Source organism: Boleophthalmus pectinirostris, unplaced genomic scaffold (genome assembly GCF_026225935.1).
Source record: "Boleophthalmus pectinirostris isolate CB_2022bp ecotype Guang Dong unplaced genomic scaffold, ASM2622593v1 HiC_scaffold_13, whole genome shotgun sequence".
Lineage (NCBI taxonomy): Eukaryota > Metazoa > Chordata > Actinopteri > Gobiiformes > Gobiidae > Boleophthalmus > Boleophthalmus pectinirostris.
In genome coordinates this window covers 13,454,152-13,472,117 of record NW_026571036.1, presented here as the reverse complement: position 1 = coordinate 13,472,117, position 17,966 = coordinate 13,454,152, and the positions used below count along the sequence as shown (strand labels likewise).

General features: G+C 37.4%; 1 protein-coding gene across 1 annotated transcript in view; it reads right to left on the bottom strand.

Moving 5' to 3' along the window:
* map3k5 (mitogen-activated protein kinase kinase kinase 5) overlaps window positions 1-13,702 on the bottom strand; it is a 77,900-nt gene extending 64,198 nt beyond the window's left edge. The window contains exon 1 of the mRNA XM_055149635.1: window positions 12,718-13,702. Coding sequence (XP_055005610.1) covers window positions 12,718-13,138 — 421 coding nt within the window. The 5' untranslated portion in view covers window positions 13,139-13,702. The remainder of the gene's footprint in view (window positions 1-12,717) is intronic.
* Window positions 13,703-17,966: the final 4,264 nt, after the last annotated feature.

The window sequence follows — 17,966 nt, the reverse complement described above, 5'->3', positions numbered from 1 at the left end:
GATGATATTGTACCGTGAGACTTGGATATCGTTACACCCCTAATAACATGTCAATCCTCTACCCGGAATGTTCCACAGTATGATATTAAACAACCGCACTTTACATTTATGAAATTATAGGTGGTTTTACTGCTCATAAATATCTAGAAAAACAGGCATTCTCCATGATGATAGAAAGGTTTAAAGGTTACTGTGAAACATTCTAGACAAAGCAATAACATCTCCATGGAGAAAAACATTTGACATACCCTCCACGAGAAAAATTATGCACCTTTAAATAAAATGGGAATGAGACAAAACAAAACACAACATAAAAAAAAAGCTGACCAAGTTCTGCTTTAATATTAATAAAATACAATATGCCATTAATCAGAGGTCTTTAACATGTAATATCTAGTGTCAGCGTAGTATTCTAGTATGCAGTGCTTAGTCACATGCCCACAATCACATGTCGCTCCATGCCATTGAAAGCACGCACCTGCCAGAACACTGCTGAGCTGACATACGGCTATGTAGAGGCCAATGTCACAGCCTGATAAAAGAAAGCTCCCATCTGATCGCGAGGTTCAGTAAGCTCAGGATAGAATACACTTAAAATCATGAATAAAACATTTTCATTTTTAACATAAAATCAGTCAAGGGTGAAGGCAGACTAGATTCAACCTTTTTACCACCAAAAAAGGAGAAAATAAATAAAATATATTGCAAGCAGAAGCAGCCCAATATCATTTTGAAAGATTTAGGAGATGGGAGATAAGCTAGAGAGAGGTGTGAATCCTCTGGAGACTGGAGCACTGTGTCTCTACTGCCTATCTTAATTGATGCAACCAAATGTTTATCTGTGACTCTTCATTGTTTTTCGTTGCTTTGAGGTTAGAGAGGGCAGACTCAGTATTGTCTCTCTCTATTGTCATCACAGCAGGACCCAAATGAATGATTAAGTGCTGACCAAACGAAAACAGTGCAAAACAGAAATAGCTGGGAAACATCTGATTGTTTGAGAATTAAATTCAATGAGCTCTGAATGACTCTTGTGAGCTTTAAGCCAGGTTAGAATGTCATTACCTCACAAAACACATACCTTGAGATATGTTATGGTTTGTTTCACGTCACACGTTTGAGTAACACACATTTTCGAGTTATCTTTTGTTTAGTAGAGGTTGGAAATTCCAGGGCTGAAATTATCTAAATGATTCTAGTGAAAGTGTATGGAATTTAAAAACACAGTGAAGCACTTTCTGTATTACAACATGACATCCCAAGGTGGAACAGAGTGTTTTTAGTTAGAAAAGAGAGAAGAACTAAATAAACATGTGTGAATGAAAGAAAACACATCTCCAGCTATGTTTTGATGAGTAAAAAACATTGACGCAATATGGACCCTTTAAATAATACAACACACAAACAAATCTGCAAGCTTATTTTTGTGGAAGTCAGTCATTTCTGAAGCTTACAACCAGGTTTAATCAGATGATTATTTGACTAATAAATGATTAGTGAAAATAGCGATTTTGTTCTCATTTTGAATAATAAAAGAGCTAGAATAATGCTAGTTAAGGACCTCTGCATACAGCACCATGTTACACAAGGAAACGATCTAGCTAGAGCATCAGTCTAGCAAAAGAAATAATTAGCTTTTGTGAAGTGGGACCAAGAGCACACTAACAAGGCTTCATAGGTAATTACAACGGTAAGTGAGTGGTTCTACTGAGAATGGGAGAAATTGCATTCATTTCCTTCTCTGAGAATGAGCTGTAATTAGGACAGGCTCAGAATTCCCTCTAGCTGCCATATTACATCCATTTGTCATGTGCCTTTACAGCGTATAGGCCTATTGAACCATTTCTTTAATAAAAATAACTCTAAATGTCACTGCCATAGCCCTGTTTGACTTGTTAGGGAAACCCAAAATGTCAGAAAGCAATAATCTGAAGTATTTTTCTCTTAAGTAATTGATGTGGCAACAGTAGTAGTAATATAATCAGCCTTAATGTGTAATAATAGTTCTTGTAGTGGAAATATATAAAGAAGCAAGATGAATAAGTAGCTACAATTAGTAATACAAGCAAAATCAGCGTAAGTAGTATCAGTATAAGTAGTAGTAGAGGACTAATTCACATCAAGACTTGAAGTATTGCAGTTCGATACCCAGACCCACGCTAAACCCAGAGTAGTCCCTGGAGTAGGTAAATACAGCCCCCATTACAATCAATTACATAAGAGCCACAGGAAGAGAGGTAACCATGGAGACGATCACTCCGGGAGACGGATATGAACCATGCAACCAGACCAGACCAGATCGGACCAAAAGGGCGTCAAACAGCGGATCCCAGACCACACGTGAGGCGTACAGCGGTATTGTGGTTCTTAAGTGATGGGAGGGATAACTCTGCTGGTGCACAGAGTAGTTCAAACCATGATGGAGTTTATATGGATTGGAAGGTTAGTCTTGCCACACGCTTGTATCATACTTTACAGAAATTATAGTCTGGAACTGTATCCTCTCTCCATAATTTCTGATGTGCGGTATTAAGAGGTGAATTAAATGCATTGTACCTGATTTAACAGTTTTAAAAATGTGAAAAAACTGTTCATTTTGAAAGTAATTTCTCTCCTAGAGCATTCCTAGCATCCTAAATATTTAATGATATGAGCTTATAGGTGCCTTTCACCACTATTAGAGGCCAGAGCAGTAAAGGTAAAGCTAAAAGACTTTATAACCTTTATAATTAGATGCTGACAGCACACAGTGGTCTCAAAAAATGTTTTCAGCTACGTTTATATGATGACAGTCTGAACAGAAGATGCAAATGTGGCGTCACATCTTCACTTTTTAGTCCGTGTTTAGACAAGCGTTTTCAGGAGGAAATTTGTGTGCATACGGTGACGCAAAAGTGTGTGGAATTCGAATGGACATGCATGCCATCCGATGTGTTTGTTTCTGTGTACTGTATGTACGTGACGTAAATTCGTACATGACATGAGCAGATCTGACCAGAGTTTTGCGTCTTGGGCAGTGTGGATGGAAACGCTTCAGCAGAGTGTATTCAACTTTTGCACTCTGGAGGGTGGTTTCAGGTTTTTGTGTTTTTAAGCTCCAAAAACGCTGCCACTGTCTAAATGAAAGGCACTTCCAATAATTTTAAATAATAATTTTGTTATTTTTATCCGCAAGGCCCTTACAATACATATATCTGTACTGGAGTTAAACAAATTTAGCTTAACTACATGGACCAAAATCAGGCATAGTCACTTTAAAGAAGCAGCAGAGAAACAATTATTACTACTGAGAAACAGAATGTATTTCAATGATTGATGGCGCAAGGGAGTAAACTTGGAATGTCTTTTACTTCCAATTCCATCTTTCATTCTGAATGTTACAAGGATATTCCATGTTTTCAGCATTTGCTAGACAAGTGCTATAAAATCTAGACTGTCCCAAAATAAGACCTGCTTTAGTTTAGTTTTACTTGGTCTGGATTTAAGGTTGGATCAGAGGTTCTTATAAGACCACCTGGTTCATTAGTTTTTGTTGTCTAGTGAAAGTTACTTCCTTGTCTTAGATAAAACTGAAAATTGCAAATGGCGTGCTTAAAAGCAAAACAGTGGTTGTCTTGTCTCCAAACCTATAGGATATGTATACTTCCTTTATGGAAGAGTCTTAGTATAGATCTTGTGGAAAGCTAACTTTTCCCAGAGACATATTTCCTAAAAAGCGGAACATTTCTTTAAGCCAGAGATTTGTGGTTTCCGTGCCAAATTTCCAGGAACACGAGGTTTGGTTTTCAGGTCTGAGCTTGTAGCAGCAGTTCTAGGGTGACCACAGTTTGTAAAGTGTGTTCAAGTTATAGCTCTGCTGCTTCTAAGGATAGACAGGATAAAAGAGCAGCATTTATGACTTAACTTGTCTGGGGAGTTATTTGTGTAAATAGACATGTTTACATAGGAACTACTGGAGCCTGACAAACTTCCATGTCATATTTTAAAATAGGTGCAATGAGGTGTTTGTAATACCAGTTGCAATAACTCTTAAAGTAATCGTAGCCCTATCACTAATATTACTACAAACTGTGCCAGAATTAGGAATGTTTACTGGTAAATTTATGGTACTAGTACTCCTGCTGACACAGCTGTCCAAAATGATGTTGTCAAGGTGCAAAAACATAAAACTATATTTTGACTGTAAGGAAAACAGAGTAGGAATTAGCAGCATCATGTAGTCATTTTGGTGCAAATGAAAAAAATAAATAAATCTATACACTGTCTCCTATTGGACTCTGAAGTTTTCTAACACGGAAGAACTTGTTTCTTTTATTAAGTCATTTTATATGAATATTACAATATAAAATGTGCAAAATATAATGATCCATGGGGGTCAGAAATTATAACTATATAACAGGCTCAGGTATAGTATGCCTTCTTTAAACTAGTTTGAGGATTAAAAAAAAAAGAAGAAAGAAAACACCTTTTTGATGTATTTAGGACAGGTCCAAGTTGTCTTAAGAATATTATCTTTTTTTAGATATACATTTTTTGACAATCCTAAAGCATTAAAGCTGTGTAATGTGTATGTATCAACAGCAGTCCAAAGTATTATGCAACTACTACTGTCCTACTTGAAATGCTGATAAGATCTCATTTTAGGACAAACATATCTTTTGTTTCCATGTGTGTGTGCAAGTTGTGGAAGGAGATAGAAACTTATCACAACTCAACTTCAGAAAGTAACAATGGTAATACTTGCAAAAGAAAGTAATACTGCAGCGGTAGTAGCAGTAGTTATAGCAGTGGTAGTTAGAAGCAGTAAAAGCCAACTAAAGAAACTAAAGCAAATGCAACTTGACAGAATACAAAACTTTCATCATTACATCTTGAAAACATAGAAACACAAATGTATTCATCCAGGAAGTCTCTCAATATGATGGGCATTACTCGCTGCACTTTGAATAGGCAAGCCACATGCACAAAACATCAAAGATAATGGATACAGCAGAGACAGGCTTTGAGCAAATTGTGTCAAAAATCTTCAATGTATTCTGAATCAGCTTTGTCTGAATAAGAGGTTGAGAGGCTACATCGCTGGAATAAATACAGCTAGAGCTCCTGCAGAATAAAACAGAACTGAATAAAATGAATAAAAAACAAAAAAAAAAATCTAGAGTCTTGTCTTGAGTTATAGTTCCACCAAAAAAATGATTTGGAGAACGTACTCACTGTTACTAATATGCATCTCACAGTACGATAATTATTGCGATATTTTGAAGAGGCTGATATAACTGTATTTAGGACACATTTCTACTTTTAAAACACTTTGGCAAGATTTTGGTGTGAATTATTTTAGTCATAATCCCAAGAATTCAAGTAAAAAACATATCTCTTCATGTTATTTGCACTGAAATGAATCATGGGATATGTAGTTTATAAGCTGTTGCTGCTATAAAACCATATATTTAAGCAAAGGAACTTGTAATTCTTGTGAGACTTTTGACGATACAATATTACAATATTTTGGTTATTGTTACATCCCTAATAGTTACTACTGTGCTCACTGCTATATCTATTTATTTTAATATCTCTATTACTAGGGCTGTAATCCTTTAGTTGTTTAGTCAGTTAATTGGTTAATGATGCCTTACTCAACCAAAATTGCATCAGTTAACTAATTTATTATTATTTTTTAGATTATAGGGATTTATATGAGGCAACAGGAGAAAGAAGTATGGACTCACTAGGCTAAAGATAGAGTGAAAGAGTGAATTATGACTTAGACACATTGTTTAGTATTACATTGTTGTTTTGCAGTTGGTTATTTTTCAAATACATAGAGACACTTAATAGTTTTAAAAGTTTGCCATGCCCTCCTTTTAGTCAACTAATGAATGGGCTTGTCTTTAGTCATTCAAAAAATTCTTTAGTAGACAACAGCTGTAATTACTACAAGAGCGACTGCAGCTACTACCACATGTAACACAACAGACTAGTACAACTTATTCTGACGCTGTTAGTACAACTACAAATTATACTACTACGCTGTGAAATATGTAGATAAAATTAAGTAAATACAATTTCCTTTGTTAGACCCAATTATGTGCAAATTGCAGTTGAAATAAAAAATAAAAGATGCCCCACAAATATGCAAATAAAAAAAATCTTAAGCTACAATGGATAATAGCTTCATTAGTAACAGACAATGCTTAGACGCCCTGCCCAGCACACTCCTAAATAGCGTCTTTATTTATAGGCTCCATAACCCCAGCCCTGAGAGCCACTAACCCATCAGGAAGTCCGCCTCGACCTGGCACTTCTGCACCACTCCCCTGGCACACTGCCCCCTTCTTCTACCCCGGCACTACTTTGTTCCCTCTCTTCACAGTGGGGCATTTTATAGACTGCAGTGGGCGAGCTACTGGCCTGCTGGGGGAGGAGAGAGAGTGTGCTCAGGAACAGTATGTGAACTCAAGTGTGCAGACAAACTCGCTGCATGGGACAATCTCATGTGACTGCCTGACTTGTGTCCTGCTTGCTTTTCTGAGTAGAAGACAAGTGGGTGGGAAGATGGCCAAGAACACCAGAGTAAATACTAGGAACAGATTGTAATGGAACTGCTACCATTATGAAGAGATGTTACAATCATAATAATAATGCATTAGTCATACAATCAAAGCAGATTTACAACTTCGTGCATTATTGATTCATTTCATACAGGGAGGCCACAGTTGACCTGGGGTAATCTCAGGAAAGCAGGGCTATTAATGTGCACCATTAACTCCTACGTCCACCACCAGATAACAGATTTGGAGATGCAGTACAGCGGTGATTTATTATATTAAAAGGTGGACTTTGTAGCTTCTCTGGAGGAGGATCTGCCAAATGCAATGTCTCTGGCCAAGATATAGGTAAGAACTGAGGAGAGAGGTGTAATGAAATGTTATTAAATACATGCAAGAAAGATTATATAATGCAATACTATGCAACATTCCAGGCAATGCAAGAAAATATTTGGATTTAAGTGTGTTACCAGAAATGATAGTCTACATCTAAAAACAAATTTCAACATTTTTATAATACAGAAATTAGGAAACATTTTACACAGAAGGGCAGTGAATTAATAGAAATTATGACAGCTATCTTCCAAAATTGATCTAAGCTGTATAAATGTTTACAAAATGCTAATGAGAATAACACAATCAATATTAAACCAAAGTGGGAAACAGAATTGCAACTTGAATTGTCAGCGAATAAGTGGCACTCTATATGTCTTTTACAGCACACTTCCACCTGCTCTAGACAATGGAGAGAATTTGGTTGGAAAAACCTGGTGAGGTATTTTATTACTCCACACATCAGAAGCAAACAATTGAAAACCAGTCAACAGTGTTGGAGACGGTGTGGTGAATGGAGTGCTGGCGATTCTCATGTGTTTTTGGAAATGTATTAAAATTAAATCCTTTTGGGAAAATATTGCAATTGTAATGGAAGAGGTATTTGGCTATAAAATACCCAATGACCCATGGGTTATGTACTTGGGCTTGTTGCATGAAAACAATATTCGAACTGAGGACTTCTATTTGTTTAAAGTGATGCTCTTGGCTAGTAAGAAAGTAATAACAAGGAATTGGCTGAAGGATGACCGTTTGAAATGACAGCAATGGACATACATAATGGAGGAAATTTATGGGATGGAAAAAAATTGTAAAAAATTGTCTATTTATAGAGCTCACTCCAATGTATACGTTTTTTTCTTTTTTTTGTACCCCACAGATTGTTAACATTTTGAACAGCACAAATAAAAAGTAAAAAAAAAAAAAAACATGCCAAAATATAACGTTATTTGGGGTGTGTATTTGGACCATATAATTTGCTACACTATATCGGTGAAATCCAGACACCTGTATCTCACTACTGGCCCCAGTTAAAGTTAAATATCCCTGGAGGCTGACGCAGGGTAAAGTGTGCAGACAAGGTCCACGCCTCCAGGCTAATTCCCTGTCACCTTGTGCTCTCTGACCTCTAGAGCAGCCAGGCGTGCAGTAAACACAGGGATAAACGTCTTTGTGCGAGGAAGGCCCAGCTGACAGGAGCTTGGAGGCAACTATAGGCTCAGTGCTATGTTACGGTCTCACAATGGACAGGCCAAAGAGTCTGATCCATGAGCTGCAGCGTGGAGTCAGAAAACATTGACACAGACCAAGCCGGACCTCACCCGCACAGCCAACAGCCAGTCCTCTGTCACCAATGCACAATCTCTCCTTTTTACTATTCGCTTACATGACATTACAGTTCAGATAACATAAGCAGAGTAAGTTTGTGGCTAATATTAGATTTTAAGATCACCTATCTCAGTAACAGGGCAGTGATGATTAATTGGAATAACCATGACTAATCCACTAAAATTATTCCCTAATAATCTTTAATCCTTATCTGGAAGAATAGAACAGTTTGTTATTTTAATGAATATATACTTTACTTGTAATTCTCTATAAAAATCTCTATTCAACATATGTCCACCTTTGCTTAAAAATGGTTAAAAATTTATTTAGACAAGTAGCATTTTTAGATTTTATAATTAAAAAAAAAAAAGTTTGACTAGTTAACTACAGAAATAATTGTTTGTTGCAGCCCTACCCAATAAATGAAGTTAATGATTTATTGTTCACCTAGAATAATCTCTATGGGCTGATCAGTCTTGTAGATCTATCAAACTGGGAGGGACATGTTTGCATTTCTGTGTTTGAACTTGGCAAGTGACAAAAAACAAAGAAGTTAAAGATGGAAGAGAAATAAATGTCACTGTGTTTAGGATAAGTGTGAGTAACTATTGAATTTTTGACAAATATCACTGTAGTTTTTTTATTCTGTTGCAAGAACTGGGCAGAGACATTCATGTGTTCACAATGTATCGCAATCAAATCAAAATTGCAATTTGAATCATACAAAATCTTGGCGGCTGCAAACCACAAAAAAAAAGGAGAAAATGGTTCGCATGGGCATTCATATTTCACTGTCTTCACTCAGTTTATTATTAACGCTAGTGGATGTGTTTAAAATGTGCACTGTGAACTGAATCCTGATTTGAAAACATCATTTGCAAATATTTGTCAGATAAACCGCAATTACATTTTTTCCCCAAAGTCATGCCGTTCTAGCTGACAGCTGTGATTAGTGTTTAGTGCAACTGACGTTTATTGAAAGTAGACATGGAAACAGTAGCCTTGAAACTGTTTCTTCTCAGTATAACAACACTCAAATTAAAGAACCCATATTAAGCTATTTTCTGATATAAATTATAACCTTGTTTCCTCTTCAAAAACATACCTGGAGTTGGTGTTTTGTTTGTTTCATTCACTAGGGATGTAACAATAATCGAAATATCATGATATCATATCGTCAGAAGTCTCACAATAATATCATGGGCTGTCACAATATATCGAATCACAAGTTCCTTTGCTTAAATGCACTGTTATATAGTAGCAACAGCTTCTAAACATAGGGAACTACATATCCCATGATTCATTTCACTGCAGACAATATGAAGAGATATGTTTTTTACTTGAATTTTTGGGATTATGATGGTAATCAAAATCTTGCAGGGTATTTTAAAAACAAAAAAGTGTCCTATCTACAATTATATCAGCCTCTTCAAAATATCGCAATAAATATCGTACCGTGAGATGCATATCTTGATAATATCATACCGAGAGATTTGGATATCGTTACATCCCTATCATTCACACATGTTTAACACACAAACTCTGCATATTTAAGATGAGTTTTTCTCTCAAACAGAAAACACTCTGTTCCACCTTGTCATGTCATGTGATAATACAGTTTGGATATTTTCAGCCCTGGAATTGCCAATCTCTACTGAACTAAAGGTAAAAGGTAGTTGTTTGCTTAAAAACTACTGCTTCATGACATCACAAAGTGGAATAGAGCAATTTGAGCTTTGGAGATGTAAACAGACTAATAATAAAGGGTTACTCAAGCATGGGTGAATGAAACAAAACACAACTCCAGGTATGTTTTTTCAAGGAGGTGACAATATTATTACATGGCTTAAAGCTGACAAGAATAAATTTTGCGTAATACAGGACCTTTAAGTACTATGATACCTTTTACCTCTCTGTTGAAATAATGCAGTATCAACATGTGCTTTACTAGTTAAGTGTAGCTGAATAACTTCACAGCTGACGAAGCACTCAACAGCAGCAAATACTCAACCGTGGACCAAAGCAGCTTTTCGCTCAGTGCACTTAGGAATTGTTCAAAAAACCCCATTGTTCCCTGAGTAAATGACACAGTAATTCAATGTAATGATCAAGAGTCAGATAAACCCTGCATACCACCACTATGAGGGCCCAGACAAGACAAAAACAACTTCTAAAATGGTTCCCTATACGTGAAAAATGAGTCATCTTTCTATATTTGAGGTCATTGTTTGAAGATGATTGTTGTGTCAGGAAGAGAACGGAGCGTGCGCAGCCGAGATATAGCCGCTCATTCTGGGAAAATGCCTCTCTCTGTCCCAAGTGAATTATGGGAAAATTCCAAAGTAGTGCACACACATGACAACAACACCAAATAAGAATGCATGCAAGAAAGCGTTCAAGTGTGGAAGTTACAGAGGTCACAATGTACAGTTTTGTTATGATCATAGCTGAAAGATTGTGATTCCGAAATTAACATAAACTAGACAAAAAAACCTGAAATAAACAAAAGCAATAATTTAATCACACATCCTGCGCCGTTAATGTCTTTTGCCAACAATTTAAATAGGTTTATCATTTATTTAGAGTAAAGTTTAGGTTACATAAATATTAAATTCACTATTTATTAATGATGACATTTCAATCTCACATTGCATTATATGTGCAAAGATTCCATTAATCATACGCTTTTTGTTTTTGTTTTTCAGGGTGAATGGGCACTTTACATCAGAAGCTTGGTCACCAGAAGGGAGCTCAGAGTAGAGCTGCTGTTCTCACTCCAGCATGTCTGAACAGGAACCACAGACAGGAAGTTCAGGCCCAAGTGTTCATTATATTAGGATTCTCCTTGAACTGTTAGACTTATTACTTTGAGGAAACTGGGGAGTGCTGTAATGCATGCAGCGTGCACAATGCCATTAGCGGTATTTTCGTCCTAATGTAATCAGTCCGCACTGTTGTTACTATAGAGATTTTCCTCAAGTGCAAAGAAAACAAACCTACATATGTTATTCTGTTGTTCCTGGTTCTTGGAAAAGACTGAGTGTTTAGTAACAAATGCCAGCCTCATGCATCATAGCTCAATGAAATGCAAACATTGGCTGCAGTTTCTGCTCTAGGCTCCAAATCACTATACATCACATCTGCTCCTTATTTGACCACACCATCACTGGGAGCAGTGTTTTTAAGCATATTGTATGGTGTTAAATGCATTGTTCCTGGCAGGAGTTCAAGCCATATACAACAAACAGGGCCATAAGCTAACAAGATGTAACTCCAGTATTAAAGAACAGCAGAATTGAAAAATAAACTATAAGCACAGTTAATATAATATGTCAACTACTAACAGTCAAATTAACTTGATTTAATCCAGCAACAGGGGGTAAAAAGTAAACAGAAAATGGTTTAGCATCAGACATGGTGGGTAACAATAAGAAGGCCTGGGTTTGATTCATGGATGGCTTGAGCTCTCTGTGAGTTTGCATGTTCTCTATGGGTGGGATTCCACTGGGTGCCCCTGTTTCCCCCATCAACATAAAACACTGAACAATAGGTAAAATCCTCCTAGCCACAGTGGTTCTCCTAACCAAGCCCAGCTCAAGATTTGAAGATGAGTCTCTGGGTATAGCAACAGCCCACCTACAGGATGCCCCAGAGACAATGCAAATCAATGAAGAACATAAATAAAAAAGAGCACTCTTGGCTCTTTTGAATGTTAAAAGTCCTACAAATATTGTGTGCAAACAGGAAGCTGAACCCCCATGAATCCTATAAACCAAATAAACATATAGGACGAGAGAGTGCCTTCATACTCATAGGTTCCAGTGGAAAGTCCAGCCACACGACAGTCAGCACAATGGCGGAGGTGCATAGTGGAATGGGAAAACTTTGCATGGGGGAAAATCTAACACTTCAATCACCCCCAGATTTTGTGGTGCACAGCATTCTTTTCCATGGGGTACAGACTGGTTCCATGCATTATACTTGAAAAATCTTACTAATAAAAAAGCAAGTTGTCCAATTAATCCTCTTAATGTTCAAACCTAGAACTGATCATTCTAGACATGCCCAATTTATGAATGTATTTGTATAGCTTGAAACAACCTCCAGAGAAGGCTACAGCTGAGGTGATGCCGCCCTTTGACCTACGACATTGCACTTGGACAGGCACTACAGGGATCAAGGGCTGTTGAAGAAGCATCAACAAAAAACAATCAATAAAACTAAAATAAACATGTATTATTATAATTAATGTATTAGTGTGCAACAAGACTTTAAGTTTTAACCTCAAATTATTACATTATGTAGTTTTAATATGTTGAATAGGCTACTGAAATAACATTTTATTTATACACTTCAATGCTTAATTGGGTAAGAATGTTGCAAATTACATGTTCATACTGTAATAAATATATAATACTGAAATGTATGCGCAACACGTTCATTCACATGGTCACGAAAGGAACACGGATCACGCGTGCTGTTGGTTCAGAGGCATCCATCCACTCACCTGCGTTATAAAAGTGGTCCAGCACTGTGGTCTCCCCAAAGTCCAGTTTCCCAAAGTTGACCGTGTCCAGTTTGCTGCCCACCACATCACACGCGTCCTTCAGGCACTGGAGCGCCAAAATCTCTGCACTGTTCTGTAGGTTGGCCTCACTATTCATTACATAGGCCACCGTGACCGGTCTTTTCGCGCACTTCCCCGTGGTCAACAAACCCCCAGACTCCAGTGAGCATAGCCCCAGAGTGGGACTTATCCCTCCGCTGTTGGCTGAAGGGTCCTGCCAGAAACTTCCCGCGGCGGGGACAGAAGAGCCACCAGCCTCCGCATGAGTGCCGCTGCTTGAGCTCTCACCTGTGCGGTCCTTGCTGGGACCCGTCCCAAAGCAGGGCACCATCAGAGATATTCCGTCTTGATCTAGGCTCATGTTTGCTACGTTAAGTTAAACTACCTCTGATGGCTGTCTTTTCCAGCTTTGCGCCATGGAGAGTCGGCGTTACGCACGACACTTTCCCGTGCAACCCACACGCAAACACGATGTGCAGCCTCCTTCTGGTTTAACCCAGGTAAACGCACGGGTAAGGGCTTCCCTGCAGCCCTGCATCATGATGCATGCTTCCTGTCTAGTACAAGCATAGACTGACTCCAAATAGCAAGCGGATATTCAAACCAGATCGGTCCAGATCAAGAATGTGTCTGATACAAGCAAAAACACTCGGTATACACTGGTGCTAGGTCCGCGCATTCCTCCTCAGATCTAGCAAACAAATCCACATAGTTCCCAAAGTTGTGCAAGAGCGGCAGCGTCACGTCAGCTTCAGAGCAGAGCAGCGACGCCCACAGGAGACAGAAATGTCACGGCGCGTCGTGAATTCCCATCGTCGCGTCTCGGTCCGTCTCGGCTCCACTGTGGTAGGCCTATTGAGAAAGTGCTGCTTTCATGTGCACAAGTCTGACAGACCCAACCCTGCTTCCTCTGCGTTATCTTCCCGTCCAGACTCACGCACAGAGAGGGAGGGGCCACAACAACAACAGAGGGAGTGTAGTGTAAGTGGGCGGAGCAATCATGACCAAATTTGGTGCCTCTTGAAAAAGGAGTCGTGCAAAGAGCATATGACAACAAAATGTCAAAGAAGGTGATGTCATTTCTCCATACTGTATCAGAGGATCCAAATTAAAATAGCAAATAAGTATACTTTTATTTTAGGATAACTCTAAAATACCAGTTAGGCTACTAAATCATGGATTGTTTCAGAAATATTTAGACTTATTTTTTTTTCTTCACCTTTCTGTTATGCAGGTGATTTTGCTACATTATTAGCCTTGAAGGTTTAAGTAAGCCTGCAGTGCATGTCATAGCTATCTCTCATTCCCAATGAGGTGTAAAAGTCCATCAAGTGCTCACGCAAGCGCCTCGGAATGACACCCCTCCCTTTGTCGATCAAGGGTGCCCTCTTGTGGTGAAGAGTTGTCATTACAATGCATAATCAGTCAAAAAGTTAAAGAGGTTGTTAAACGATATTTTTTGATTGAGCGGAAGGAATTGAAACGTGCAAAATCAAAGTAAAAGTATAGAAGTATCTCTTTAAAATTGTAGACCTTAATTTTGAGAAAAATTAATTTAAATGTAATTGCCCGTAGGGGATAAATAAATATTTAATTGATTGAAAAAAGGATGAAGATTTTCAGAACCATTCAAATTAGGTTTGCCATAAATTAATAGATAGTAAATGTGTAAAAAGTATTGTATTCTAAAACTTTTTGGTTTGTAGGTGAAATGTAGTCCACAAGGATGGCATCAAGTGGAGCCACTTCAGCTTAATCAGGGTCACATTAAAGTAGTATAAAGTTTCAAAAAGTGGTCAAAAAGGTGCTCTTATTTGGTTTAGAGGAGGATCTCCTCTGGAATGTTTCCATGAAAATGTTGTTCCTTTGGTTATAATCTTCCACAGTAGGCATAAAACCTATCTATCTCCATGGAGAATGTTCCAAAGTATGGCTTTAACTTTGAATTTCATGGAATCATCCAGGTGATGTGCCATATCCAGAAAGTTACATACTCTAATAAAAATAACATATTTGCCGGCCTTTTGTGTTCTAAACAACTAATTGATTAATTGAAAGAATAATCGTTAAATTAGCAAAATATTTGTTGGTTGCAAGTTTAGTAGAAATTATTTTCAGTCAGCAGAGGCGTCTTAATTTTCTAGGTAATTTGTTCGCTCAAAGCCAGGACTTTCAGGCAAGATGTTACAAACAACATGCCAAAAAAAAACAAACAAACAAAAAATGTAATTTCAACAGGTCTTAAACTGAAAAAAATACTTCTAATTTCAGGCCAGTTCAGAAATGTCCTAGAATACAGATACCTACTCTAAAATGTAGTATAAAATGTACAGATACCTAAAATGTAACTTTCCTCCACTGGAAGTCTCACAAGAAGCTAGACATGCCCAGACCAGGCATGTCCAAACAATGGCCAAATGCAACCCTCATACCAATTTTTGTTGGCCATGATTGGTTGCTGAGTTAAAGCTATGAGTAATGAAACATCCTGCCCTGTGGCCCTCAATGAAAAAAGTTTGGACACCAGCAACAGACATTGTGCCTTCTTATCAAAATAGGTCATGGCATGCATTCATGTGCATTTTTCAACTCAATTTATGACTAGGATGACTGGCCCATAACCGTTGTTGCCATAACAACACATTGTTTACTCGCCAGCAGTCTAAGTTTTGTTGCATTTCAGCACAGACTGTCGTTCTGACAAGTTGGAGCCAGCATTTTATAGTTTCAACATTACATGTTTACAGGTGCTCACAAACCTCCAGGATGTGGACCAAACAGAGGTCTCAAAAGCAAAAGTGGACACTGCCAAAAATAAGTCCATATATATTATGATGTGTTTATGAAAATTGTCTAGTCAAGACAAGGGATGAACAATTTAAGACAAAATTTGAGGTTACAGTTAGGCTACAAAACCAGAAGCATCAGAATTTAAGCTTTTATAACATTCCAACTATTCAATTTGGCATTTCAGTTCATTTTTGATTACCCTTTCTCCTCTAGTCAACACCTCAAACAAACATAAACACTTCAGGTCATTTAACTTTTGATTTAAGTTTTACTTCTGCATTGCAGCCACTCTGTGCTCTAAAAAAACTAACTTGCAGATGGTAGATTTAAGGTAAATATGAACCAAAAGAAGGTTCAAATACAGTGACTAAATGCTTCCGACTAATCATAAATATTCCTATTAATCAATAACTGTAACTCTGGTATATGAGAAAGTGTGTCTGTGGTGTTGCTGAAAGTGTTGGTAAAAAGGCAATATTACAAGAGCAAATAGACTCAGTGAAGATAGTGGAAAAAATATCTGAAAAATATTAAAATAAAAAAAAAAAAAAAAAAATTAAAAATGATGTACTCAAAAGATAAAATATGTTATTAAGAATGGAATTGTAATTTCGAAATGTCTTATAAACACATGTTTCCTTTCTCAGCCACTAGATGCCCCACTGTGACCACATATCCACCGCTGTTCACCCTATGTGTCTCCCGGGTAGTTAACAGCGGGCTGCCGGGTGTAGGTGCTGCATTCTCCCGCGGGGCTGTGTGCTTTCTCTGTGTGATACACCACAGCTCCTCTCACTATTCTACTGTGGGCCAATCACACATCTTCATGGCTGTTATTTATGCAGCACCTCTCTTCTTTTTCTCTCAAATTAAGTGCGCTGACTGCCAGGTGAAATCATTTGGAATTTTAGTACACAGAAATAAACAAATCCTAAGACTAACTCAAAAACATATGATATTAGGGATCAGATATGTGAGTTTTAAGACAACACCGATACCCAATATTTGTCGATATTTTCTGATACCACTATTTACATTTTAAAATGCATAGAAGGGCCAAAAAATGAATGTTAGGTCATCGATGTTCACAAATTAACTTCAAAAATAATAACTGCATTTATCTGAGACATGAAATAAGTTTGCTGTGTGACTGTATAAACACAATGTCATATTTTTAGCTCTCTCTTCTATTTTAATTTTTAATCATGGATCTGTTTAAAAAGACAAATCTGATGCAATGAGGACAAACTACGCACACTGAGAGATTGAGACTGAACAAATATCAGTACCAAATATCACAACATAGCCACTCCCTAATCAATACAATCTTACTATTCTTTATAATTATTACACGCCTAATCCCTCAATTAGACTATGGAAAAATCCTAATCTACTTTGAACATCAGGGCAACACTAAAAGCTTAACTCAAATATAGAGCCATGGTCCCCAGGTGGATCAGTCTTAAAATTGCTGGTTCATGGTCTGGAGATCCTGGGTCCTCGGTTGTAGCAATGCAGTTTCCAGTGCCCACTCCTCCAGGTTGCCCAAGTAGCCTTGAAGAGTGGGTCGATGGAGAACATATTTATCTATTGTGACATTAAATTATGCCTTAAACTATGAAGTGGAGGTTAACAGGTGACTGAATATTATACATTGTTGTTTCTGTATTATTTACACTGCTTTGCAACAGAATCTAAGTGTTTTACATTGCATTTTGTTGTGTTTTACATTTGCATCCTCCTAGCAATGATATGGTTTGGTCACTTTAAAACTATAGCCTCACAGAACACAGTCAGACTTCCACTAGGCTACATGTGGGCAAGGCGGGTGAAATGCCTTGCCCAAGGACATTATCTGATATCTGCTCACAACTTTTTTGGTGAATATCTCTACTCAAATGACTAATGTATAAATAATAATGATACTGTAGCCTTGGAAATTTTATAGGGCAAAAATATTTTCAGAATTTTAACATCGACCAGTGGATTAAGAAAAGTACGATAATTGATATGTTTTCACAATGGGTAATGTGACTGACTCCATTAAACTGGAGAACAGCATGTTTCTTTCATTAACATCTTTTCTTGATGTTGCATTCACAAAATGTATAAAACTTGTCTATTTTCTGTAGTTCAACTTTAAAAACTAAAATAAATGTTCAGAAGAAGAAAACTGGTGAAATGCTGAAGTCATTTGTTTGAGAGACTTAGTGGTTTTAATGGGCAAAAGTTTAACAGATCATATTTAGGGACTAAATTATGTGTAACATTCATTATGAGAGCATTAGTTGTTTACAAGAAAAGAATAATAATGATGATAGCGATTTGGGCTCATTAGCCACTTTAGTGTTTTGAGCTCACTAAAAATGTGGCCAAGCATTTCATTTTAAGGGTGATTT